A 25,402-nucleotide genomic window follows, 5' to 3' on the forward strand; every position below is an offset into this window, starting at 1 on the left:
ATAATCATCTATTACATGACATGTGGATAATAAACATTGCATTACACCTCATGTTAATGTTAAGCAGGTAGAATAGAAGAAAACACCTTTAAATGCAGCTGCTGATCCCATATCTGTTGATATCTGTTGATATCTGTTGATATCTGTTGATATCTGTTGATATCTGTTGATATCTGTTGATATCTGTTCTGCTTCAGACACAGTGCAGCTGTACCTGTAACTCTAATTACTGATTTATTATTTATTGCTGAATCTTCAGACTCTTTAACTTAATCAGTTGTTTTTTAGTTCTTCAGAAGTTTATTGTTATAGTGTAATGTTCAATCTTTATTTAGAAAGCTTCTCTTACCGACGACAGTTTGTTTTATATGAATTTATTTATACTGTGATATTTATGTTTTCTTCACTGTCATGTATTTGAGTCTTCAGAGCCACACACACACACACACACACACACACACACACACACACACACACCTGTGTGTTTGGTATTGTGTAACATTGCATAACTGATTAAATGTTCATTTGTTAGAGTTTTGTATCCAAAGCATTTTATAATTGAGAATTTCCAGTATTCTGTTATGTCGACCTTCCTCTGTGAATAATGTAATAGTGGTAAATACGGTCATATTTTAACGATGGAGAGTTATCTGATGATTTGTGATGTCTCTGGAATAACACTGAGCAGGATAAGCCAGTGGATATCTCATTGTTTGACTTTCAAAGCCCACAGATGCAGAACGAAAAGACGTAAAGTCAGTAAAGTAAATCTGAGATTCCTGAACTGTTTAACAAGGACGTCTGGGCCTGCAGTTATAGTTTTAAGGATAAATGCAAGAATTGTTTTGCATTTTTTGCATATTTTTGCATCTTATTCCAATCCAGTGAACAGTACTTTGCCTTGGAGATGTTTTATTGTAGTGGTTCTGCTCTTTGTCTCTCTCTTCCTCACGCTCTTTCTCTTTGTCTTTGTCAAACAGGAATACATAATCAGGATCATTCAGGTTTAGTCAAGGTGCCAGGATCAAGTGTGTGTCAGTAGGTATATCATGAAATGACAGGGCAGCACTGTATCACAGAGCAGGGATTAGAGAGAGGAGAGAAAGCTGAAGAAGGAAGTGTAAGGTTAAGACGCAGATGGTTTCCACCTGAGTCACAGAAACGCCAAAGGAAAGTAAACCTGTGCTATTTTTGTTTTTTTTTAATGCACAGAGCTTTCACTTTAATTACTGGAGTAACTGGTGACAACTTGACAAACAATACATTTGCACACAAATGTCTCATTTAGGAAATAGGAGGCATCTGGGGAGATCCTGTCTGGAGCCTTTGCATTAATCAAAGCCATCTGTTCACATTGCAAGCTTTACTGAAAGCCAGCCATCACAGTCTGCTTTATCCTTCTCCAGATGAACAATTGCTTTGCCTAAAGGCTGGCGTGAAGAGGGTTTTAAGATGGAGAAATGGCAAAATGCTTTTTATTCTTTTAAACTGTGATATGTCCTACAGTATAACAGCTCTTACTTTGTGAAAAATAAAACATTCATATGTGACATTTTTAGCATTTGAAAATAAATCTAGAAATTTTTAATACTATATTTTTATCATTATGGATATCCATTAACTCTTGTCAGAGTGGAAGATGCATCATCTCCCTTTCTTCTCATTCATTAAGCAAGAAAACTGATCTACTGGTCGCAGTCAGGCTCAAATTCCTCTTTCCTCAAACATTTATGAGGGAAAAGCCAGCAGGCCACAGGAAACGGGACCTTTTCAACCTCATGGCCGTTCCTGCCCTCGTATCCACCATGTGTGACGTCGCCGTTCTACTGTACGACTCTAATGCAGTTTCTGCATCTGAAATAAGATGATTTTCACAAGCGCACTCTTGACATGAAAAGCACTAATGATCCTATCTCTCTCGGGAGGGTAGCGGCGGCCAAATGATTGTTCTGTGTGTGTGTGTGTCACATCTATCCATATTAATAAATCCACAGGACTGTCTTTATTGCAGTCAGTGTAACCTGCTGGTACAGCGAGAACAGCCAACTGACGCTTGATCCAAAAGAAAATCTCTTCTTCTCCAGCCATTCCCACAAGAGTCTTTTTTCAAGATACCAACCTGCACTGCAAAAATGCCAAATTCTAAGTAATTCAGTCCAGTGCTGAGTCTTAAAATCTTGCTTTTCTTAACGTGGTATAAAAATATCTCAACAGGGAGATTTACTGAAGCTACTGTACTATGAGTCTGCAGCTAGAATATTAGCTGCTACCAGTTCCACATCATGTCCCAATACTCAGTCTATAGGTTTTCACAAGGAAATAAGCTGTACTGATGGGAAACTGATGCTCTGGCACAGAGAACCACCCCCTTTGTCATGCTGTTTTATTCAGTGGCATGACCTGAAGCAAGAAATAATTAGACACAGTCATGCAGCTGTAGCAGGGAAGCACTGCATGACATGCCCTATCATGTAGTTATGATTTTTAAAACCACTCTATCCAATCAAATAATTGCACTTTTCCAATGCTGCTAGCTAGGACTTCTCTAATTTTATGCATTCATTCATCCATCCATGCAATGGCTAGGGCCACAGGACTTTAGAAATACTGAGGTCACGACTCTAAGCAGCCCCTCCATCCCTACATAGTCGAGTTTTTTACATGTTTAAAGCTTTTTTTTTGTTCTTGATTTAATTAAAAACTTCTCTCTTTCTATTCCTCTGGGTATCAGTTCAGTTCATTCAAGTATTTCTTCATTTTTCTTGGCCTAATGTTTTGCAAATTTAACAACACTTGTAAACTGCACCTACGGTCTCCGACATGTCCCGCTCTGAGCTCTGAGCTCTGTGCTCTGTGTCATCAGTTATAGTCCTGGCTGTAAGCCTCCACACAAGCCTCAATGCAACATGGACTCATTAACACACAATACATGCTGCTTGCTTTTGTGCGTAATTACGCAGGAGCAGGTGGCTGCAATTTCTGAGAAACTCAGACTCAGAAGCTCAACGTGTGTTCTTGCTGAGGAAAAGGTCATTGCATTTCAGAAGCTCCTCCGGGAAACGTCTGTATAGAACAATTTACATCAGTTATGATGAGGAGGAAAAAATAGTCGGTTGAGCTAAAGCACTGTTCAGTTCGCCCTTCTTTTACACCACTATGACAAGTGTCCAAGGTATTTAGAATCTTTATGATGACGTTATTGTAGTTATTGGCAGTTTAATGATCCATTAATCCATCACTGAAGATCTACTGTTCAACTCATCATCTTTTAAAATTAGTCATCATATCAATTTATATTTTCCTCACTTGAAAAACTCTTCAGGTCTTTTTAAAACCAATTTAATATGTGCAGGAAGATATTTGGTCCCAAATTTATAATATATGAGTTCAACATAAGGCTGTAATGATGAAAGTAATAACTTGTAAAGTTAATCCAGTCGCAATAATGTGTTATATCCACATGAGGGCAGTGTGTGTGTGTTGTTTTGAACTGACTCTCTCGAAGCAACATTACATGGAAGTGGTGTGATTTGCTTGTTAGCCTCAAGCCTCAGACAAGCACACTCTAGTATGAAGTCCTGTCTGTGGTCTGTTCATACAATACAGCTTATTGTTGGTATTCTGTAGTAATAAGACTGGTTTAAGTGCAGAATGAAAATAATTGGAACACAAATATCAAACCTGTGACACACCTTTGACCTCAGCCTTTTATTTTACAGATATATAAACTCTAATGAATAAAAGCTGGGAGCTGAAGAAGCAAGATTAAATCAGGTGCCTTAGTTTTGACCCGTAGTCGTGCAAAAAAGACCTATAAAAGTATCTTTGTATTGTGTACAAATAGTTATTTGTCCATTCATTATCAGCAGGGGCAGTCTGACCTCTCAGTCTTAGAATGACACAGACACACAGACTCTGGGTTTGAAACCAGTTCAACTTTATTAGAAGAAGTAGGGGAATAAAAAAAAGCAAAACAAATGCATGAAAATTTTAAGGCCTCTTTCTCTCTCTCGAGAGAGAGAGAGAAGCGTTGATTTAGACAACAGACTGTGATTTATCCAACCTCCGGTCATCCTCTGAGTACCGTCGGAAAGTCTCTCCCAGTAGCGGCTCCAGGGCCTCAGCGGAGCGGTAAGACCGGGCCCTCACGGCACAGGCAATGACACCACCCACCACCGCCACAACCAGCACCGCGGCAACAACGGCTATGGTGATGATCTCAGACAGTGTGTAGGCACGGGCTACAAGAAGAAGAGACGGTCATCAGGGGTCATTGGATTGTTATTTGTTTCTCTGTATGTGTGTGTGTGTGTGTGTATATGTGTGTGTGTGTGTGTGTGTGTGTGTGTGTGTGTGTGTGTGTGTGTGTGTGTGTGTGTATGTGTGTGTGTGTGTGTGTATATGTGTGTGTGTGTGTGTGTGTGTGTGTGTGTGTGTGTGTGTGTGTGTGTGTGTGTGTATGTGTGTGTGTGTGTGTGTATATGTGTGTGTGTGTGTGTGTGTGTGTGTGTGTGTGTATGTGTGTGTGTGTGTGTGTGTATGTGTGTGTGTGTGTGTGTGCTACCCACCAGGCCACTGAACCTCATAGGAGTATCCCAAGTTTTCTGGGGCAGAGACAAACATCTCTGCGTTGGTGACAGGAGGCCAGAAAGGAACCATGTTGAACCTGCGGTTGTGCCCAATAGGAGCGTTCTCCTCAGGGTAAACTACTTCACCTGCAAGCAGAGAAAAATAGGTTTATCCTTCTAGTCATTATTCAGAGTGAGTTATGTTTCTGTGTCTGTGTGTACCTGGTTGGTGCCTGCCAAGCCACTCATCAAAGATAGCATCAGTGAAGGTGTGCAGCAGGACAAAGATGGGATCGTTGGGGGAGAGGTGAGTCTGTCCACCTGTCCCATTAAGGAAGAGGTGGGCTAGGTTGTGGAGGCTGCGGATGACGGGGTCATACATCCCCTGGGGGGCGCTGTAGCCTAGAAAATATACAACAACAAAGCCATAAAATTACAGCACTGATTTACCAAAATTAGGAACAACAAAAGCTGTGTGTGGAGCTGTAACCATATGTGCATGTGGGTGGAAGATCGAGTGTTTGCGTGTGTGCGTGTTTCTGGCATTGTGTTTGTATTCGTGCAGTCACACGGTACTTCAGCAGCTCTCCAATGTGAGCTTAAAAGTGGATATCCCTCTCTAGTTGATAGGATGTTAGCTCTCAAATGCTGCTTTGATTCTGACCCGTGCACACCTTCAATGGTGTTTCTGAAGCTCTCAGAGGAGGTGGAGTAGTAAGGGGGAGTGTCGAAAGCGTTGAGCTCCAGACAGTCCAACACATCCTGGGGCTCTGGAAGCCTCTGCACCATGGGCCGTGCCACGTTACCCGCTGGGTTCCTCCTGATAGGACTAGTCTCTGTGTCTGGGTGGTAAGGACAGAACTCAAGGTCAGAGCTATTATTATTTACCCATCACTACACCCTGACAAAAGACAACCATGGCTGTATGTTAGCTGGAAGCAGCAACAGTAATAGATTTGTGGTCAGGCTGCAGTTCAGACTCAGGCCACAGAAACTGAAAGGAAGATGATTAGAAATGTTGTTTTATTTAACTCTCTAATTCTATGCAGGAGACTAGACTAGTTTGATCCGTCTTAAACATGACAGGATGGCAGTTTTCTCCTTTAATTATTCACTCAAAGTCAACATTAGTGAGTGGGAGCTCTGACGGAAAGTTTTTTTTTTTTTTCTCCCACTTGCATGCATGATCTCTTTCTTTCCTTTTTTGTGTGCTTTCTCTCCTACATACACGCATACACACAAATGCACAAGCACATAAACAGAAGGCTACATAACCGAGTTGTCTGTCTGTTTGAAGATTATTCCCTCAGATCAAAGGAACCAGTAGACTGCTAGATTCCTGTCTTCAACAAGCACATGCACAAATGAGGCAACCCCCCCTAACCCATTTAAGGAGATGTTGCTTGTTGACGCAGGAAATACCAGACCTGTCATGACTCTCTAAGGGGATTAATGAGACAGATCACTCACACCTTGGCTACTCACATGTTCTACCTGTTACCAGATTTTCCCTTATACATATGCAATTGTTCAAAACCAACCCGTTATGCCTGTAGTGGAGAAAATCACTGAAAGAGGATTGACATTCTTAATTATCCCACAAAACCACATGAAAAGAAAATACTGTATGAATTAGGTGTGTCTGAAAACTGAAGACAAGGCTGTGATTTAGGGTTGTAATCTGGTGCCAGTGTGGAATGAGATCCAATCCCTGCAAATCTGATCGCATAAAGTCCAGCTTATTACAGAGCCACACAGAGTTCCCTTATTCTAGTCTGAACTGCTGAAATAATACTTACTGTACAGAAATATACACACCCACTGAATCACAATGTTTGAAGATGCAATGTGCAGCATTAAAATGGAGACAGCAACTCAGAAGGTGTTGTTTAACAAAGTATAGTAATTTCTAACTGTAGTAATAGCAAGCAATAGTGAATGCAGCACAACAGCTGTGAGTTATTATTTATAGCAGCTTATGTTCTACATGCTCTCTTTACGAGCTCTTTGCCCTCTTTTCTGATGCAGCTGAGACTGTGAGCTGTATATCAGCGGTCGCTCTCCTGCACACTGAGACATGGTGATGTCCTCACTGTTGCAGATGGTGCCAAAAGTGTCGTAGTCGTCCACACTCTCACAGATGACCCTCCACTGGGAGAACACGGAGTTGGAGCTGATGGAGTTCAGGTCGAAGGAGCTCCTGGCTCCCAGCAGGTCGTCGGTGCAGATGTCACACTCGCTGCCTCCGATGGCGAAGTTCCAATAGGGCAGGGCGAAGGTGGGGTCACCCAGCATTTCCTGCATAGATGCAATAAGAGAAGACGGAAGGTGTTCATGGATCAATAGATACGTGTGTGTGTAAAGAATAACATTTCTTCTGAGTTAGTCTTTCCTCCCTTTTTTTACAACCTTTTTCTGCCGCCTCTGTAAACTTCTAACTTATCTCTATCTGCTCTCCTCCTTTTCTTTTCCTCCCTCCTCCTCTAGGACAACCTTCCGCTCTCTCTCCATCTCTCTGAATCCCTGCACTCCTTCCTTCCTCCCCTTGTCATCCCTTCTCACATTATTATTTCCTTTCTCCAATCACTCCATCAACCTCTTCTTCTTCCTCTTTTCTTTTCAACTGTCTCTCTCTTTCTCCTCACCCTCCCTCTACTCACCTGCATGTCTCGTTCGAGTTGCAGAAGGTGGAAACGGTGCCAGGTGACGAAACCTGGGCCCTCGTGGGAAAAGTCTACACCTCCAAAGCTGGCCTGGCCCGGCCCCAGGTAGGTTTTACTGACAGAGTAGTAGTGAGTCCAAACAAAGTAGTTGTAAATGGTGATGTTCTCAAACTGGGGGGTGTTGCCATCAGGCCCGAGTACCTCCTGGTACCTAAAGAGGAGACGAGCAGCAGGGTGAATGTCATGAAACTCATTTTGGTTGATTTGAAGTATGTGAAGTGTTATAACACAGCTTGGTGGAAACTATATGTGCATTTCATTTCTCAGAATAGCTGTCGAGGGGATTTCAAATGTAAAGAAGCTGGGCGTGGCCATTAATACAGGAGAAATGTAATTGTTGAGAAAGGGTTGCTGTACCTGCAGCTGAGAATTGCTTCAAAGATGAATCTACTACAATCCTCATCTGACTTGGAAGGAGGTTATTCAAAGATTTATGTACTGTTACTTAAAAGATTATAATTCCCGTTACTGCTGCCTAACTGATCATTTGCACTTCTACAGGACCTGCAGCCGGTACAGAAAGCTGCAGGAAATTTTATTTTTACTCATAAATTTCAAAACCCAGCATGGGTTAACTCATAGCTATATTACTGAGCTTTTAACTGCCAGACTCAGCTAGAGGGAGCCTGCAGGACTTGGCTGTCTGTTCCACAGATTTGATACAAGACCAAAGACAAGCTGATGAAAGATCAATCCTCCTTTGAAGTGACATCATACGTCCGTTTTAAAATATTCTTTTAGCATTGTTGTTATTCTGATTAAGCCTATACAGAATGATTTGAATAATATAATGTTCCATATGCTTCAATACCGTCTTGTACAGATGACCAGGTCAGGGTGGACGGTCCTTTTAGCTTGGTCCAAAGCGTTGACAAACGCCTGCTTCTCATCTGTGTTCATCTGCATGATATTCCTCCTCACTGGAGCGAGGTTAATGTGGTGGAGGAAGACAGGAGGGCAGGAAGAGAGAGAGAACGAGGGGTTGTTGGGGTGTGGGAAGAATTATGGAAGAGGGGAGGAAAAAAAATGTTATAAAAAATTAACATAGACATATCCTTTAAATGCTGCCTTCATTCCCTCGGATGATGTATTCTCTTTCAGGGTACAGTAGGAGACAGACATTGTAAATTGACTTGACAGGTCCAAACAGCATCTATTCTCTTACCCACAGAGATCCTCTGATCACAGTTCGGTCCAGTCAGCCCATGTCGACATCGCCCACAGTTGTAGCCACTGAAATTCCCATTACACTGGCAAGTACGGTTGAAGAATCGCAGCGGCCACCTCTCTCTGTCATCCCGCCCAGCATAAGGGTACTGGGGTCCGTGGCGCCGGTTGTCTGCCGCAATGGTCACGCACTGCCCCCTTCCTGTGCTGGAGCCACACTCATCCCCCACAGCCCCTGTAGGGGACGGGCAGCACTGGCCGCTCTGCAGCCCCGCAGGAGTGATGCACTCCCGAGGGAACTGGGCCAGAGTTAGTGTGGCACACAACATCACCACCAGGAGACTCACTCTCCACATGCTGCCAAAATCCAGGAAGAAGGAACATTTAGGGACACGAGGAGATTTAGATGGGAAAATAGGGTAAGCATAAAGTAAGACATTCAGAAACACAGAGAGACAGTAGACATGTTCTAAAGGGCAACAATTATAGTTTAACATCCATCCAGCCATCCTTCTCTAAACCACTTATCATGTTCATAGTTGTGAGGTGCTGGAGCCGATCCCAGCACACACTGGATGAGATGAAGACAAAAAAAAATTCAATACACTTAAGAAGCTCAGGAGCAACACACTCACTTTGTGTTCTCTTGTTAAAGCCAATTGTCTTAACATTATTCTGAAACGTCCCTTCTTACACGCCCCTGCAGGCAGCGCCAGTCATTATTCATAATTCACAAAGCCATTAGCTTTCAACTCTTACAAGTTCACAACTACTTTCAACCTTTTTAGACTTAGATTTTGTCTTTTGAAGCTTGTTGATTAGGAATGAATGACGGAGCGACTAATTTGCCAGGAGCAATTATTTTACAACAAAACAGGGATAACAACCTACCCAGAGAAGTAAAGCAGTTTCACACTTTGCAGTTTTGCAGAGATTCTTCATATTATGAATGACTGAATGCACCAGTCAACCATAATACTCAACACACAGGTGCAGCACAGACTGTTATGTAGAGCCTGTCTTAATAAAACCTTTTTCATTCTGTAATTTGGCTTAATTATACGTTATTTTCATATGCACCTTCAGGTTGTAAATCTTCTCATTCACACTTTTAAATGATAAGATTTCCTTCAGTCTACAGTTCATTATGTGAAAACTGTGTGAAGTGTTCCCCTACCTGTCACTGTGCATGCTGCTCCTCTCTGTATGCTGAACTGTAGCCCCCCAAGAGTCGGCCCGTTCCCCTCTCCTGGCTTAAATAGCTATGGAGCGCATGACCAGACCTTACTGGAGCTTGTATAAGCACACACACACACACACACACACACACAAACACAGTACACACACTGCACAGATGAATACACTCGAGGCTTCAAATGCTTTCTCAAATACTCATTCATATGCCTTGTGATCATAACCAAATGACGCCAGTCTGTGTGGTCACTCACACAATAAAAGACTCAGACAGCGTTCATGCTTAAGTCATACTTGTGTAAATTTAGTAACTACATGTAAATGATTTGTTATCTGTGGAGGCGGACAGGTGTCGGGGGGGAAGAAATACTTGATAATTTGTGTGCACAAATGAATCATTTGTTCTCTGTGATTACTTAATTTGTGGACTCAAATTATCACATTTGTAAAGCAGACCCTGCAGAGAATCCATGTTGGGAGGCAAGAACAAAACCACAACATCAACATTATCATTTTAATTCAATACTGCTCGAATCACAAATGACGATACAAAGGTCAGGAATTATGTGGAATAAAAATCTAATCAAGTTCATCTCAAAAACGACAATTACATTATTTTTTTTTCGTGTAGTCTAGTGTTGTACATTTTAATGAGATTGTGCAGATATGATGCTCTGTATTACTGCCAAAGAATGTTGTGAATAAAACAGGAAAATTGCTTTTGCAGCATAACTGATGTGTTCAGCATGAAAAAACATTTCTTAACAATTTAATTCTAACCTAAAGCGCTTACAGAAATCAACTAGATTCACATTTTTCTTAAAATCACATTTACACACTCACAAATGCATTGAGTATTTTAAAACATGCTCCTCCTGTTCACTCATTTACACGAGTGCGCTCACCTGTTGGTGCACACTGCTCCCTCCATACATTCACACATGTGTTACAGTGTCTCTTTCTTTCAATTTATACACACTCAGACAGACACACACTCATACACACTGAGTACAAATGTGTTACATATACAGTAGTAATTATAATGGGGATCCAAGGCAGTCTGTGTTGGGTTAGGGTTTGACACTTTAGGGTAATTCACTGGGTCTGGGTAAACTGGGATTGGGTAAACTGGGATTGGGTAAACTGGGATTGGGTAAACTGGGATTGGGTAAACTGGGATTGGGTACAGGGGTGGAGAGTGGCTTTTTGGGTTTCATTTAGATAGTAACAGACAAACAGTTGGACCCCCTAGAGAATAGAAGTCCTGAGGTCTTGTGAGGAATCTGGTCCCGGTCCAGTGTTGGCTGACTCCTCAGTGGAACTGGGCAGAAGGTCCGACATGGCTGTCGCATGCTCCTCTTCCTGCTGCTCTTTGTTTTGGGCCGTGGTTGAAGCCACATCAGAGGGGTCGAGCGCTACCCTGTTAGAGGGGACAGTGGGGCAGTTGGCAGTAATTTATTAATTGTAATAGCAGAAAAGGAAAAGACACGACTGTCTGATAGCATCAAGTGGAAGCTATTTAATACAAATGAGGTTAAATTCTGCTTTACTGAACAGAGAAACAATCAGAGGCTCATTCTAATGCGACACTTAAGGTATCAGTAAAATTCATCTTAATTTGGCGTGGTTATAATGGCTGTCGAACTGCTGTTGAATATGCCGCTGAGAGCAACTGCTAATATTCTTGCTGCAAGGTCTGTTTATTTAATGACTTCCACACCAGATGGAGAAGCTTGCAAACTGTGGTAGAAGGAGATACGCTGGGAGGTAATGGTGCACCAGGATATAAATAGATCACTTGACATTATTGACTAATTGCAGGTGACAGTGTCCTGGGTGAAAGAATTTCTAAAAGTGCTGCATTCGTTTTAGCGTGTCACTTTGGATGCGTATGCTGAAGGGCTGCATCTTACCCACAATGCATTGTAATCACTCATCACTTACTCTGCCATAACCTGCCATGGTGCACAATAAAATGATTCTACCTGATCTTGACGGGAGCTCCCAGACGTATCAGGCTTTAGATTCATGTTAGATAATGCTTTAAGCTAAAGTTTGGGTTTTGCTATAATCAATTTTTCAATGTAATTCATCCATGTGATACTCACTGTGCATATGATAAGAACTCTAGTGCACAATATAATTGAGTTTTGTGTGATAAACAATTTTAGGAGACTTACAGTATTCATTAAATAAACGTCTGGGCCTCATTTACTGTTAATCATTAGCACTGCTAATGATTAACGGACAGTTTTTTTCCACTTCCAATTTTTTGCTCCCCTGCTCTGCAAGTGGCTACATGCATGATGTATGGTGCTACATGTTAACGGCTGCCAAGGAGAAATGACACAAAGTCTGTTAAACAGCTACAGAAATACAAGTTCAGCTGGTTTGCCTCAGGAAAAGGCAGCTGTCAAAGATGCAGATGCAGTTCTTCCTTTTATTGCAAACACACCATTTCGTGTATACAAATATATCATGTCTAATATGATTTAGGGTAGTTAGTTATTAAAATGACAAGTCTATATAAATATTGCTTTTGTAGTATTACAATGATTTACCTGCTGTTTGAATCACAGTCACCTAAATCTTGTCAGAAAGACGTCAAGACCGTTTACGTTCCAAAACATACATGAAGATTCCTCTCATGGCTTCCACAGCTCACCCACTGTGCACTGAATATTCTCACTTTGAACCGTGGCTTCTGGCATCCTCACATGTAAAAGGAATAGCTCTTATTGTTGAGATGATGGTGGTAAAGATGTGACTTTTGCATAGTATTTGGAGAGTGACTTCTGTTGTCTTTTGGCAGCGTTTTTAGTGGTTTCTCCTCCAATGACAACTGGATTGACGCAGTTATAAAATCTCTTAACAAGGACACATTTCAAAATGACTCTGTCGACTGTTTAATAATTCAGTGTTGCTTTGTTATCGTCTGTGCGAGGCACGCATCAGATTTCTCTTTGTGTCTTGCACACTTGCACAGTCAAAAGACTCATATGGTAACGTACATCCAACTTCATGTGTGCACACCAGTTTTGTTTCTGTACACACTGTTTTTCTTGCAATTTCTGTCTTGATTCCTTTCTGGTTTTTCCTCTTTTGTCACACACGTGCTAACCACACACCTTCATATGGTCACTCCCCGAGCACACACACACACACACACCTTTGGCTTATTATTGATCCAAGGCTGCTGGTCTGATTAGGAATAATAGTGGTATTACCCAGTAATGCTCGGGGTTCACGGGACTCATACTCTCATGTGACGCAGTGAGCAGCCTCTTGAGCGCATAGCTTACAAAACAGCCGGGAGGGAATCAGCTGAGAAGCACACAACTGGTGGTTCCTATGAACCACAAGTTTTCAGGTCAGTGCACCACATTTAGTTGGCTGACAATTGGCAAGTCTGACATCCGGCTAGTGTTAGGGACAAGACTGAAGTCAGTTTGGCGGTAGCAGGAAATCATACTGCAGGAGGGAATCTGAGAGAAAGAAGTGAGGCTCTGCAGACCGAACTGATAGCTCCCAATAAACTTCACAGATCAATAGTTTCAAGATCTTTGATCTATGATGAAAGCTGACAACGAGGTCTTTGTCGTTGTTCTATTAAATTTATTAGGAGCTATCTACCACACTCTCCATTGTGCTCGTCTGCTTTGAAATGGTTTAAGAAATGTTTCATTGTATAAATGTACAGACGAGTGAGAAATTAAACCAGATTCATCCATGCAGGACACAAAGGGGTCACTGGCTGGTCTGATGATACTTCAAGAAACTCAGCTTCTCACAATTTATGATAAATGATCTTTGGAAATACTCAAGATCATTTCAAACTAACTCTTACTCAACAGACAATCCTCTAATCTTCATCTTCCCAAACATCTGACACCCACAGGTCTATTTTCAATCCCATACTGGGTCCACATTCATAAAACCTTCTTCTTCCTTAAAGTCCTTTTAAACATGTTTTTAAAAAAGCTTTAATTTTGGTTTTATAATCCTGTTTTTTTTTTTGTTTTTTTAACAGCATGTTAGTTTTTCTTTTATATGTATGTATGTATGTTGTTTAGGTAGAGGTAATCAATAAGCCCATATAGGATGTTTTCCTCTCCCTGCACATTGATTTTTTTCCTTGTTTCCTTGTTGTGTGTATTTGTTTGATTTTAAACTGTGCAAATAAACTCAGAATGATGTGAATCTGCCTTCACAGTTACCAGATCTAAACCCAACTGAGGAACAGTGCTCTCCACCACCATCACTCAAATGCTAAATGAGAGAATATCTCTTGAAAGAAAGGTGTTCAGAGACTTGGAGAATCTATGACAAGGAATACTGAAGCTGCTTGTGGAGGCCCAATACCTTATCAGGACCTCCATTTATATACATGCATGTACTGTATGTAGTTACATATGTTACCACTGTAAATGTTAGATAGATGTTTATATGTTAACATACTGTTGAGTGTCCCCATTGCCTGCAGGAAGCGTGTCGTCACTGCAGTCACCTCCTGTTGCTGCCTCCGGTTCAACACACCCTTCCTCACATGCCCGCTGCAGGGCCAGGGTACTGCACACACACACACACACACACACACACACATCTTTATCAGATATTACTGTTGGTCCTTACCAATAGCCTTCTACAAATTACAACATGTTGCATCGGGCCGTGTGGAAATGTAGCAGTAGAAAATGTTACAGTATATTACTGATGAAAGATCATTCTCTCTTTGTGAACAGAGAGAGAAATACTGAACCAATACTGAGCACAGTCTCCTCATTTCATCTTCTATCAGCACAGAAATGTTAGCCGCAGCTTGGGCAACATCAGAAGCAATCATGTAAGGGCACTGCTGTAAGTCCCATCTGTGGATGGAACACTGTTGGTACAACAGCTAGCAATTAGATGGCTTATTTCAGCTATTAGAGAAGAAGCACCGGGAAGTGGTTAATACCAGTGTGAATGCAGAATAAGTATTATTTTGATTCTCTTTCATAGAAAAGTAAAGAGAGGAAAAGAGTCTGTTGAGTGAGATTACAAATTCATGTTCTGGTAAGATTAGGTTGGTGATGGAAAGTCTATTTTTATATGAAGTTGTTAGATGTGTAATGTTGCTCAGCTCTCCCAAATTATAACTACAGGAAATATTTGGACAGTACTTTCAGTCCAGCAAAAAAAATAAAACAAAACAAAGCAAAAAAACCCTACAACACTACAACAACTGGACTATGAAACATCTGTTTTGAATGTGGATAGAAATCTCTTCTGTTGGATGCTGGATATAGTGGATATAGAGCTACCTACCCGTTTTTCTTACGACATTTAAGGATATAGATGATGATGACCAGCGTCTCCAACACCAAGAAGACTGCAGCTGAAATAGCCCCAATCTTCCAAGCTTCCAGGCCCAGCTCTCTTGTCTCTAATCAGACACATTAAAAGCAAAGAGAAAGGGAAGGAAAGGGAGGGCAAAAGGGCAGGAAAGCACTGGATTTAGAGGTGAATATAAATTGAAAACAAGTAGTGCACTAACCTTTTCTACAACTAAATCAACTGTCCCTCAAGTACACATAAAGAAAGTTGTACTCTGACATCCCTTTTGTCAGGAGTATGTGTGTGTGATGCATAGGGACGCAGAACACAACAGTGTCTTATATTGTGACAAGATGGTGAAGCTTCCAAGTCTACCTGTACCATACCAGTCCACCCTAGACCTGGTCAGACTGTGTAGTGAGGTCTACCTACGCTGCTCTACTGCTTATTCAACTTGGCCGTCTGCATATTTTGTCGGCAGAATAACAATGATGTTTTCTTCTTTTTTAATCTACCCAAAGTTTTAAGCTGCAGAAAATCTGCTATAATATATACAATATATACTCAAACCCATTTATAGCCTGAAACACAGTTCTGCACTTGAGAATGTCATATTCTCTTGATTTTGAAAGAACTAGTTGAATTCTCTTCATATTTTTCTACATGGAGACATTAAGAAAGTATTTGATCAACAACAGCAGATTTCATGGGAACCCAAGGAGTCATCTTATTCCTTCTTTTTGTAGTTTGATATCTTTTGATATTTTATTTTACCTGTAGTTCCAGCTGTATCTTCCACCAGCTCATTGGCCTCCCCTGGTTCTTCCCTCTCTGCCTGAGGGGGAACAGCTAGAACATCCTTCACAAAATCATCCAGCGTAGGTTGGACCACAACAGGGTCATGTGTCAGAAGTTCATCAGTGGGGGTGATGATCTCGCTGTCATGGTCAGATGTCTCACCACCCAGGAGGGTGTTTTCTCCTGTCTCTACCCCGTCTAGGGATGGGCTTGTGGTGGGAGCCTGGTTCTCAGGGCTCTGCTCTATGGAGGCTTCAGCACCATCTTCAGGCTCTGGGGCAGAGATCACCAACACATCTAGAAGAGGGGTTTGGTATGTGACACACACATGAAAATGAAGCCAAGAGGCCAAAGTTTAGGGTTTGTCGAGTGGACCTATGGAATGTAGAATAATGCATAGATGTGCTGCAGCTGAGAGCGGTAGGTGGGTCGTGATTTGTATGTGTCTGCAAGCTAACTCAGCGTTGTGTCTTTGCAGTGCAGAATGTGTGTACAACATATCACTCTTGGCATGTGTCACAATAATCACTGGGTTTTAAGAGAATTTTAGAAGTTTAGACTGTTAAATCATTAATGTTCATGACAAGATATTCTGAGTAAACATTTTCTCAAGTGCTTTCTATCAAAAGCTTGTTCTGATGTTGAAAATATTTTAAAACTGCACAGATAAAACAACTGGGCCAATGTTTGGATGTTTTGAGTTACAATACCTTGGTTTTCCAGGATATGGACTGGTAACCAATATTATTGTTAAATGTATTAAAGGAGCTCATAATCCCCATTCATGAGCTTTCCTCTCTTTAAGTAGGTTAAGATGCAAACAATGCAAGCTTAACTAAAGCTACTGGGACTCATGCAACTGGATTGTTTAAAGACAAATACCGTTGGAGTTTTAGGTTTTTATGACCCAAATTATGTTTTACATATTTAACAATTCAGATAGTTATTAGATAAGAATCATTAAAATGGGAGATAAATTAACTAGAGAGTTTGGATCTTATGAGGTTTCAGATGTTGTTTGCATGGTGCTATGTTTTAGTTCACTGCATGAACAACTCAAACAGTTAGACCTGAAGGTATCTCACCATGATCCTCCTTTTCACTGCCATGTGAGGTCTCCGGTGTAATCTGCTCTTCTTCTCCATCTTGTTGGTCACCCCCCTCATTCACCAATGTCTCTGATTCCTTTTTAATTACACTCTCTTCATCTCTTTCACCTCCTGCTGCTTCCCCCATTTCTGCACCTACTGCTTCTGCCTCTTCAGTAGCTCCTCCCTCCACCACTAAATGGCCTTGTTCATCCTCCACTTTTTGTCCCTCTGCGTCCTTCAGTATGTTAATCTCTTCTTCCTCTACTGCCTCTCCTACTACAGATTGCGTGGTCTCTATCTCATAATTATCAGAAGGCAGTATTAGCACTTCACCTTCCGTTTCATCTACCTGTGTTTCTTCCTCCAGAGTTTCTCCCATTCCCCATGCATCTTCTATCTGCTCCACATCACCCACCCCCAGGCTAGGGTCAGACTCTACCACAGTCTCCTGCTCTGGCCCTCCGCCCACGACAACCTCTACAGCAGCTTGAGTTTCCTCTGCCTCCTCTGTTTCTGCTTCAGCCTCTGCTTTTTCTTCTGACAATACAACCTGCTCGTTGTTAGCCTCAACCCATGCCTCCTCTACTGCTGAATCCCCTCCTGTCTCTACTAAAGCAGCTACAGTTTCCTCTACAACCTCCTGACTGACTTCGGTGTCTAGAGACTCACCGGTAACCTCCGCCCCCACTGCCTCTCTGCTTCCAGTTTCTACACCTGCTGTCGTCTCCTCCACAGATCCAACTGCAGTTTCTGCCTCTCCCTCTCCGACTCCGTTCCCCTCCTCGGCTGCATCTTCAGACGCATCCGTCTCTGCTACCCCCTGCTCCTCCTCAACACCAGCAACCCCTCCCTTGGCATCCGTATCTTCCCCCTCCACCTCCTCCTCCACTGTCTGCTCTAACACCTCTGCTACTGTGTTAGCTTCAGTCTCTGATTTTTCAGCCCCCAGAGCATCCTCCTCAACCCCTTCCTGCACTGTTGCCTCATCGGCTTTTCCTTCACTCCCTCCTTCCACCTGCCCCAGAGCCGCCTCTACCACCCTCTCCAGCAGCTCCTTTAGCACTTCCTCTGCTCCGCGACCCTCCACCTGCTCGGAGGCCTCCTGCATAGCCTGTTGCACCTCTTTCAGGCTAGGAGGGGCCACCACCGGTGCCACCTCAGCAGGGGGCAGCTCTGGTTCCTGGGCTAAGGCCTGGACATCTTCTAGGGTGACTGTAGATGATTGGATGGAGGTAGGCAGACCTAAGGACATAGTAAAATATTTTTGGTGTGTTGTAGCAGCTAACACAAGACAAACCTGGAATATATCGGTGATCAGTGGTGTATTGCTACTGGTGACATGCAGTGTCATTACCATTGATTGATTGGTTATGTCATGAATGCAATCATTTGTTCTCATTTATTCCTTCATTCAATCACTCATGTATTCACTCATGTATTCATCAATTCAAAATAAAAAGATAGAAGGAGTGTAGTTATATGCACATCACATATAGGTGCAAGGCTATTGGAAATTAAATAAATGTTCATCAAGATGCAAAGAGATCATCAGACAGAGGTCACCCTACCTTCAGATGTGCAGTGTTGTATCAACAAAACAGCTAGGAAACCTTTCAAAAAGCAGTACTCCATGTTTTCCAAAAAAACATCAAAAATATATACTCCAGAACAATCCCAGTCTCTCCCAGGAAAACACTCTTTACTTCCTTTTGTTCCCCCAGTCCTTCTCAAGTGTCAAGTGTGTGTGCACACCACCGCAAGACATACACTGAGTGTGTAGACTCTGGACGGTCGGACAGTAAATTGGGCCCGGGCAGGGAGGGCAATGTTAGCAGGTGACGCTGAAATGAGGGTGGGTGAAAAAACGGACAGCGCCATGTTAAATATTGCCACCCCGAGGTGTCTTCGTACCACCAGGTGTCTCTATGGGAGTCGGGGGGGAGGTAAAGTAGCACTTCATCGTTAAATGCTTTTGAGACCCTTACAAGGGCCGTGGTGAAGCTTGGGCGGCATGTCACACACAGAGTGAACTCTGGAGGAGCAATTATAGGTGGGCTGTGAGTTTGGGGCGTGAGTGATGCCACCATTAGGCCTTGAGATAGAGCTAGAGGAAGTAGATTTGAGTGTAACACAGAAAGCTGTAGCGAAAATATCTCATAATATCACAATGAACTTTACAAAAAGTCTTGAGTTTCACACAGGACACACGAAACGGCCAACGTTGTATGTGTGCTACAGCTGTTTCTAATCATTTTATACGGCCTTTCTTTCTACTACCTCATCCACTTCTATGTCACCAGTCCAGTGTGCATCGCTAGGATCAGAAAGGCACAGTCATGCCTCATAGTTGCCAACTGTTAGGTTACCTAACAGAGCCATCCATGTCTATCACGTTATGTAACACAAAGAATGTTTATGTCACATCGCTGTTCAGTCTCACGGTGACATGGTTACTGTAGGAATACACAGAAATTGGAAGTAGGTATTACATTAATTGGGATCTATCTGCAAATGTACAGTGTCAGCCACAGTGTATTGCTAGAGGCATTGAAAAATCCCCAGTTGAGTTCTTGTGCAGCAGTTTATTTATATTCATATCCAGGTTAGCATCTCTGAGACTTCCCAGGCGTACACAACAAACACTTGGACAGAAGTGTTTAAATTTGTCTCTGTGGATAAAGCCAAGAAGAGATAAAACATCTGTGTTTTCTAATCACACATTTGTCTTAAACATTGGGAAATATGATGAAATTTATTAATACAGTGCCAGAAATTAATGCAAGGATCCATACTGTAAGTGGACAGTTCAGGACCAAAGAGGCCAAACAAACAAACAGACTGAATAGCTCAACAACTATTGGATGGATTGCCATTACATTTGGTTGAGTGCTGTAATGTGCTATATAAATAAACTTGCCTTGCCTTGTTAGCATGCTATTGTTAGCATTTAGGTCAAAGCACCGCTGTGCCTGCCTCCTATCAGCACTGGGCTCAAGCCAATTTGAAATTCCTATATTTTCACAATAAAGATATCATTCTGTCCAGACATCTGTCTGCTATCTGTCCGACCCCCTCGCCTTTGTGAAAATAGTAGATCATACGTTCTCTCCCTGTGATCTGCCCAATAATAGTAGCCCTTCTGGGGAGCTTTACTGTATCTCGCCTTTCAAGGAAATCAGCTGATCCTGACCAAAGGCTCCATTGATTCTCATGCCAAAAGACCAGCGTGACAGAACTATAAACCTGTGTCATGGAACCAATGAGACTTCTTGACCCACCAGCTTGTTATCTTACTGGCTCCTCAGCATGAACACTGACAGTCTGCTCACAGCTATGAAACCAGCTAAGGAAATAATAGAGACTTTTTCTTCACTGTCAGTGTTGGTATAAGAACATGTCAGTTTTGTTCTCTGTGGTCTTTGTGTTGTTTTTGAAGCCACGGGGGGTGCTGCACAGTGATCTCTGCTTCAGTTTGATTTACTTGACAATTCAATGCCAAATCTGCACTTGTGCATATCAAGAGCCTCTGTTCTCTGTCTCCAAACAAACCATAGATAGAAACAGAGACTTGAGCTCTTCAGAGGAGCAACAAAACATATCTGAATTGTTTTCTTGTCTCTGCTTACTTTGTTGGATTCCTTTGAATTCTCTCCAACTATCAATTTACTGATCTCTCTCTCTCTCTCTGTCTCTCTCTGTCTCTCTGTCTCTCTCTCTCTCTCTCTCTCTCTCTCTCTGTCTCTCTCTGTCTCTCTCTCTCTCTCTCTCTCTGTCTCTCTCTCTCTCTCTCTCTCTCTCTCTCTCTCTCTCTCTCTCTCTCTCTCTCTCTCTCTCTCTCTCTCTCTCTCTCTCTCTCCTCTCTCTCTCTCTCTCTCTCTCTCTCTCTCTCTCTCTCTCTCTCTCTCTCTCTCTCTCTCTCTCTCTCATTCGTGACTGCAGGAGATTAGGTCTGAAAGGTTAATACAGTCACATGAGCTTCACATTGTGCTTTGTGCTACCAGGCAGTAGCATTTCATACTTGGCTTGTGACTGGGCTAGAGAGGGGGATTATTATAATGATGCATACTGTATATTGTCTACATACGCAGTCATATGCACACACAGCCACTTCACCATCTTCACCTCTATACCTCAGCACACACACACACATACTGTGCACACACGTATGTATACAATCACACACAAACTCAGGAACACTTACTACTACCTGCACACTGTGTAGTATTGGAAAACTGAATCAAAGTGGAGCTTCACATGCAAACCTTTCTGAGGTCTATTTTGTAATTTTATCACTTTGATCTGTAAAAGAAAGACTCAACTCACATTCAGACATAAGAAAGTATTTTTAGGTAATTAAGAACAAACTTAAAAACGTGAAATCATACATTTCAACTATTAGTGACCCTTAAACATGGTGGATTTCCCTAAAACATCTCTTTGCAATTAAATCACCCTTGTTACATTTTATCCAGTAAACCAAAATGATCTTTGTGAAAGTGAAACTGGTGCATGATGTGTAGCTTCTCCAGCTGGTCTATGTTTAGGGCTGGGAGGAGCAGCACCCTGTGCTGTGCTGTGAGGCCATAGGAGTTGCTGTCTGTATTTCACATGTCAATGTTGGAATTTCAGATGTGCTCTCCATGAAAAGAGGGCGGTGGAGGTGCGTAACCAGCACTAACCTCTACCCTGGCCCAGTGGCTGTACGCACCAACACTAACTACTCATCAGCACTAAAAATATATAGCACATCTTGTCACTTTGAACTGTTTTGTGGAGGTGATGCTCCTCTTGTGATGGGGACAAAAAAAGTTTCTTTCATCTGTCAACATGAAACTTAATATGAGGAATAAGGAGATAACGCATTATGTAATATGAAGATTGGAAAATATTGCCCTCAAAATGTGCAAATGTACAGCACCAGTCAAAAGTCCTGGTACTGTACATGTTATGTCTTTTTTTGTCATGTTTCAATCTGATGCATAACTAAAGATTTGGACATTTTCAGAGCAGAACAGAATTTGTCATTTTGTTTGAGACTGTTTATGTGAGGAACCTGTGTTTTATGTTGGTGTCAAGGCTAAACCAGCCCCAGCAAACCCCATCCAGTTACACAGCTGCAGCACCCTACATCTCTGGATCAGCACTTCCAATCCAACTTGTGCCAGCAAGAAATGTAAGAGCATCAGCAGCAGCAGCAGTGAACTGGTGCAGATGTAGACACTCCAATGTACACCATCTACAGGCAAGGTGAGTAATCACTTCTTTTGACATAATGAGTCACCTGCAGGCAATGAATTCAACACTTTTAGCCAGAAACACAATGATGTTCAGTTTGCTACAAGTGGTAAAATATAAATCCTCAAAACCATACCATCAGACAAAACAGTAACTTTATTATTTTTTTGAAAATGTATGCAGGATGCTGCAAATTGCAGCAGTTATAGGGTTACAGTTGTTGTGCTGGAGTCAGTGTCTGGATTTTGTGTCCTTTGCTGCCCTGATGACCTGGTTCAAGTTGGACGTAGCTGATCTACGGTAAGAGCCGGTTTATCACCGAACTTCACTGTACATTCTGGGTAAGATTGCCTCTTGAGTGCACATTATTGTTCGCTCGCCCCCTCAGACGTTGAAGGGTCAGTTACACAAAAGGCCACTTGAGTTTTCAGAGTAATGGAACAGTACTTGAAATGGTAGCAGGGAATCCCCCCGGGAGGAAGTCAGCAAGAGCTTATTGAACAACCCACTGAGTGTAAGAGGCTCTTAGGTTGAGGTCATTGCCAGAGGCCAGCAGAGGGGGCTATTAACTTTAAATAGGTATAAATGTTGATGACATACCCATAATCCTAGATATAATTTTCTTGCACATTAAGTGGCCGTTGGTGTCTGTCTGAAATTCATCGGAGTGTTCTTTTACCATTAGCATCAAGTGGCTCCTTCACCCTGCAGTCATTATATCAGGGTTTAAGAGTATCAGTGCTAATATTTATGCCGTGCTTTGTCTCCAGATGATACTAAACATATTGACTACTTAAATGTCTGAAAATAAAAGAAAGGTCTTTCCAGTAAAAAAGAGAGCCCTCTTCACTGAAATTACCAGTCATTCACAATACAAGAAGTAGTTCTGTTTCATCTCTCTCTCTTCTCTCCATCTTTCCTCCTCCCTCTTTCACTCTCTCTCTCTCTCTCTCTCTCTCTCTCCCCTTCTCCACTCTCCATCTCTCTGTCTGTAGTTCAGGAATTTTTCAAAAGGATGTTCCCCAAATATCTAGGGCATCTTTTTGGGTCACCATTAAAATGATCCTCCAAACTTATAAAACATGCAGAGAAGTTACCTTTTTTTGCATATATGGAGATCTGAGCCTTCCTGCCGACACAAACAACAACAACATCAACCAGTACCAACAACAGAAATAATGTATGCTCTCATTATTATTCCTATTTAGAGTTCTAATTTATTCGGCCTTAGTGGGGAGCAGCAGTTTCAAAGGAAAAACCATGAAGAGTGGCTTGTTGATAAGGCACGAAAGTTAAGTCAAATTATTCAGTCTTCCCCTCTGTTTCTCCCCTCTCATTTTCTCTCACACATGAAAACACAAACACATATACTCTACATGCACACATCACTCGGCATCCCCACTTCAAGCAGTGACAATTTACAATTAATTAGAGAGATTCCATATTTCCTTGCTTGTTTATGCCTTTGCGAAGGTTCTATGATCTGCAACTCAAAGCAGAGCAGTGAAGACAGAAGCACCAAAACCTCCCCCATCAGCTCCATATGCTGGGAGCAGCCTTTATCGCTGAACGATTGACAGCCACATATGAACTGCCAAATAAAACATCCCATTCACTCCCCCTCATAAATGTACATCCAACAGCAGACGATAGCTCCACTTGTAGTGAAGTCATTCATTTAGCTGCAATTTGTTTTTGTTTTGTTTTGATAGCATGATGATAATAGGATCCGTTTCTCAGAGAATGATCTTTTTGCGTTCATCACTGATACAGTATATTAGTTAAAGGTGTGGTGTGGGGGCGGGGGGGGGGGGGGGGGGGGGGGGGGGGTCTGTCTGTGTGAGAACTTACTGTGTGAGAGAGAGACAGACACAGAGAGGGAGAGAGGGAGCACATTTGTCCAACTGCTTTCAACCACTACTCTCATATGCTCACACTATTGTCTGCCAACATATAACGGCAGAGTTTCTTTCTTTTTCTGTGATGCTAACAAAAAAAGAAACAATACCTCCCTACACATTTCTGCCTCTCCTTGTAAATGGAACACTTATATAAGGCACCATTGTGGATTACATAAATGTCTCAAAGTTATCAATATTTCATCCTCTGTGCGTTTGATGTGTTTGGTAATTGGATATTTATGTTGCGGGCTTCCTCTCTCAAAACCCCCGTTGCACTTTGGTTTTTGTGTGTGTGTGTGTGTGTGTGTGTCTGTACAGTTGCAATGTGTATCCATGTGTGTGTGTGCATTCATGCAATGCATACAGTAGGTGTGCATGTATGCCGACATGCATTTGTGTGTGTGTATGTATGTATGTGCGTGCTTGGATGTTTGTGTGTCTGTGTGTTTCTTCTTCTCTTTTACTTTTACAGTTTTCTTGGAGAGATGATAGCAGTCGTCCTCTTAATGGGTGAATTAATTCAAAAAGAGAAACACTGTCTTTCTTTGTCTGTCTGTGTATATTTGTGTAACATTACACATGGAAAGTCAAGGAGGTGCCCCCCCCCCCCACAGGAGTAAGTCAAGACTGCTAGTATGTGTGTGTGTGTGTGTGTGTGTGTGTGTGTGTGTGTGTGTGTGTAACAGTGCAGCTATCTATTATTGCATTTATGTGTGCATATGTTATGTTTCTTTCTCCTCCTCACACTGGGATGGTCAAGTAGAGGAGAGAGCTGGGAGGTTTGTCTGTCTAGTTGTGGTGTCTCTCAGGGGCAGACAGAGCTGGTGGTTCTTCTTTGATGAAGAAAGAGAACAAGGAGAGAAGAAACGAAGAGGAGGAGAAGAAGGAGGAGGAGGAGCACTAGTATGTGACTCCTTAGTGGGAACTTGAGTCTAATAAATGTTTCACGTCTCTGACAGTTACTGTGACAAAAGAACCGTCTGTGTCTAGAAAGTGTCTGATAAAGCGACCTGGGTATTGTAGTGTGGTGACTGAGGGGAAGACCACAGAGAGAGGAGGAGGAGGAGGAGTGTGCAACATAGATATGAATTGGATGGACGTATTCTACATGATGCAACTCGCATCCAGAGATGTAGTTCCCTTCTGTGACCGAGCGAGGGAGCTGTTGGGTTTTATTTCAATAATCCCAGAGGAGTAGAAGGAGTAGCCTGCCAAAGACAAAAAGAGAAAAAGACAGAAAAAAAAGAGAGAGAGAGAGATGGGAACGAAGAGAGGGAGGGAGGGTGAAACAGTGAGAGAGAGAAGAGGAGGGAGCCAAAAGAAGGAGCATGACTAGTACCTTCACAGTCCATTACATCACTGTTCTCTATGAGAATACTCCTCTCTGGTTTACGTCAGTGGGAAAGACT

The 25,402-nt window shown here is 42.2% G+C and overlaps 3 protein-coding genes across 3 annotated transcripts in view; 1 reads left to right on the forward strand and 2 right to left on the reverse strand.

Annotated features, from left to right (window-relative positions):
• The window catches only part of si:dkey-92j12.5 (multiple PDZ domain protein), a 39,442-nt gene extending 38,745 nt beyond the window's left edge, over window positions 1-697 (forward strand). The window contains exon 44 of the mRNA XM_044346356.1: window positions 1-697. This exon is cut by the window's left edge and continues 769 nt beyond it. The gene's annotated coding sequence lies outside the window, so the exon portion shown is untranslated.
• A 3,217-nt stretch (window positions 698-3,914) lies between these two features.
• Window positions 3,915-9,677, reverse strand: tyrp1b (tyrosinase-related protein 1b). The gene is made up of 9 exons (XM_044346357.1): window positions 9,636-9,677; window positions 8,457-8,815; window positions 8,103-8,211; window positions 7,229-7,442; window positions 6,662-6,866; window positions 5,243-5,410; window positions 4,791-4,970; window positions 4,569-4,715; window positions 3,915-4,241 (listed from the first exon to the last, which is right to left on the reverse strand). Exons 1-9 carry the CDS (start codon window positions 9,647-9,649, stop codon window positions 4,036-4,038), a joined length of 1,602 nt encoding a protein of 533 aa, XP_044202292.1. The 5' UTR covers window positions 9,650-9,677; the 3' UTR covers window positions 3,915-4,035.
• Window positions 9,678-10,027: 350 nt separating this feature from the next.
• Window positions 10,028-18,607, reverse strand: si:dkeyp-118a3.2. The gene is made up of 6 exons (XM_044346867.1): window positions 18,426-18,607; window positions 16,852-18,099; window positions 15,743-16,063; window positions 14,960-15,077; window positions 14,111-14,221; window positions 10,028-11,072 (listed from the first exon to the last, which is right to left on the reverse strand). The coding sequence occupies exons 1-6, from the start codon at window positions 18,487-18,489 to the stop codon at window positions 10,901-10,903; spliced, it is 2,034 nt and encodes a 677-aa protein (XP_044202802.1). The 5' UTR covers window positions 18,490-18,607; the 3' UTR covers window positions 10,028-10,900.
• Between the last annotated feature and the right edge of the window lie 6,795 nt (window positions 18,608-25,402).

This window comes from Thunnus albacares, chromosome 3 (assembly GCF_914725855.1).
Source record: "Thunnus albacares chromosome 3, fThuAlb1.1, whole genome shotgun sequence".
Lineage (NCBI taxonomy): Eukaryota > Metazoa > Chordata > Actinopteri > Scombriformes > Scombridae > Thunnus > Thunnus albacares.

What these genes read in the sequence shown, in the direction of transcription:
- tyrp1b (XM_044346357.1), bottom strand. An exon ending in TGATCAGAGGATCTCTGTGG is followed by an intron (nt 8,212 to 8,456) that starts GTAAGAGAATAG and finishes ACCTCGCTCCAG; the next exon opens with TGAGGAGGAATATCATGCAG. An exon ending in CTGGTCATCTGTACAAGACG is followed by an intron (nt 7,443 to 8,102) that starts GTATTGAAGCAT and finishes TCTCCTCTTTAG; the next exon opens with GTACCAGGAGGTACTCGGGC.
- si:dkeyp-118a3.2 (XM_044346867.1), bottom strand. Translation starts at nt 18,489, where the DNA reads ATGGAGTACTGCTTTTTGAAAGGTTTCCTAGCTGTTTTGTTGATACAA. An exon ending in AGATACAGCTGGAACTACAG is followed by an intron (nt 15,078 to 15,742) that starts GTAAAATAAAAT and finishes GTGTCTGATTAG; the next exon opens with AGACAAGAGAGCTGGGCCTG. An exon ending in GGCAATGGGGACACTCAACA is followed by an intron (nt 11,073 to 14,110) that starts GTATGTTAACAT and finishes CCCCTCTAACAG; the next exon opens with GGTAGCGCTCGACCCCTCTG.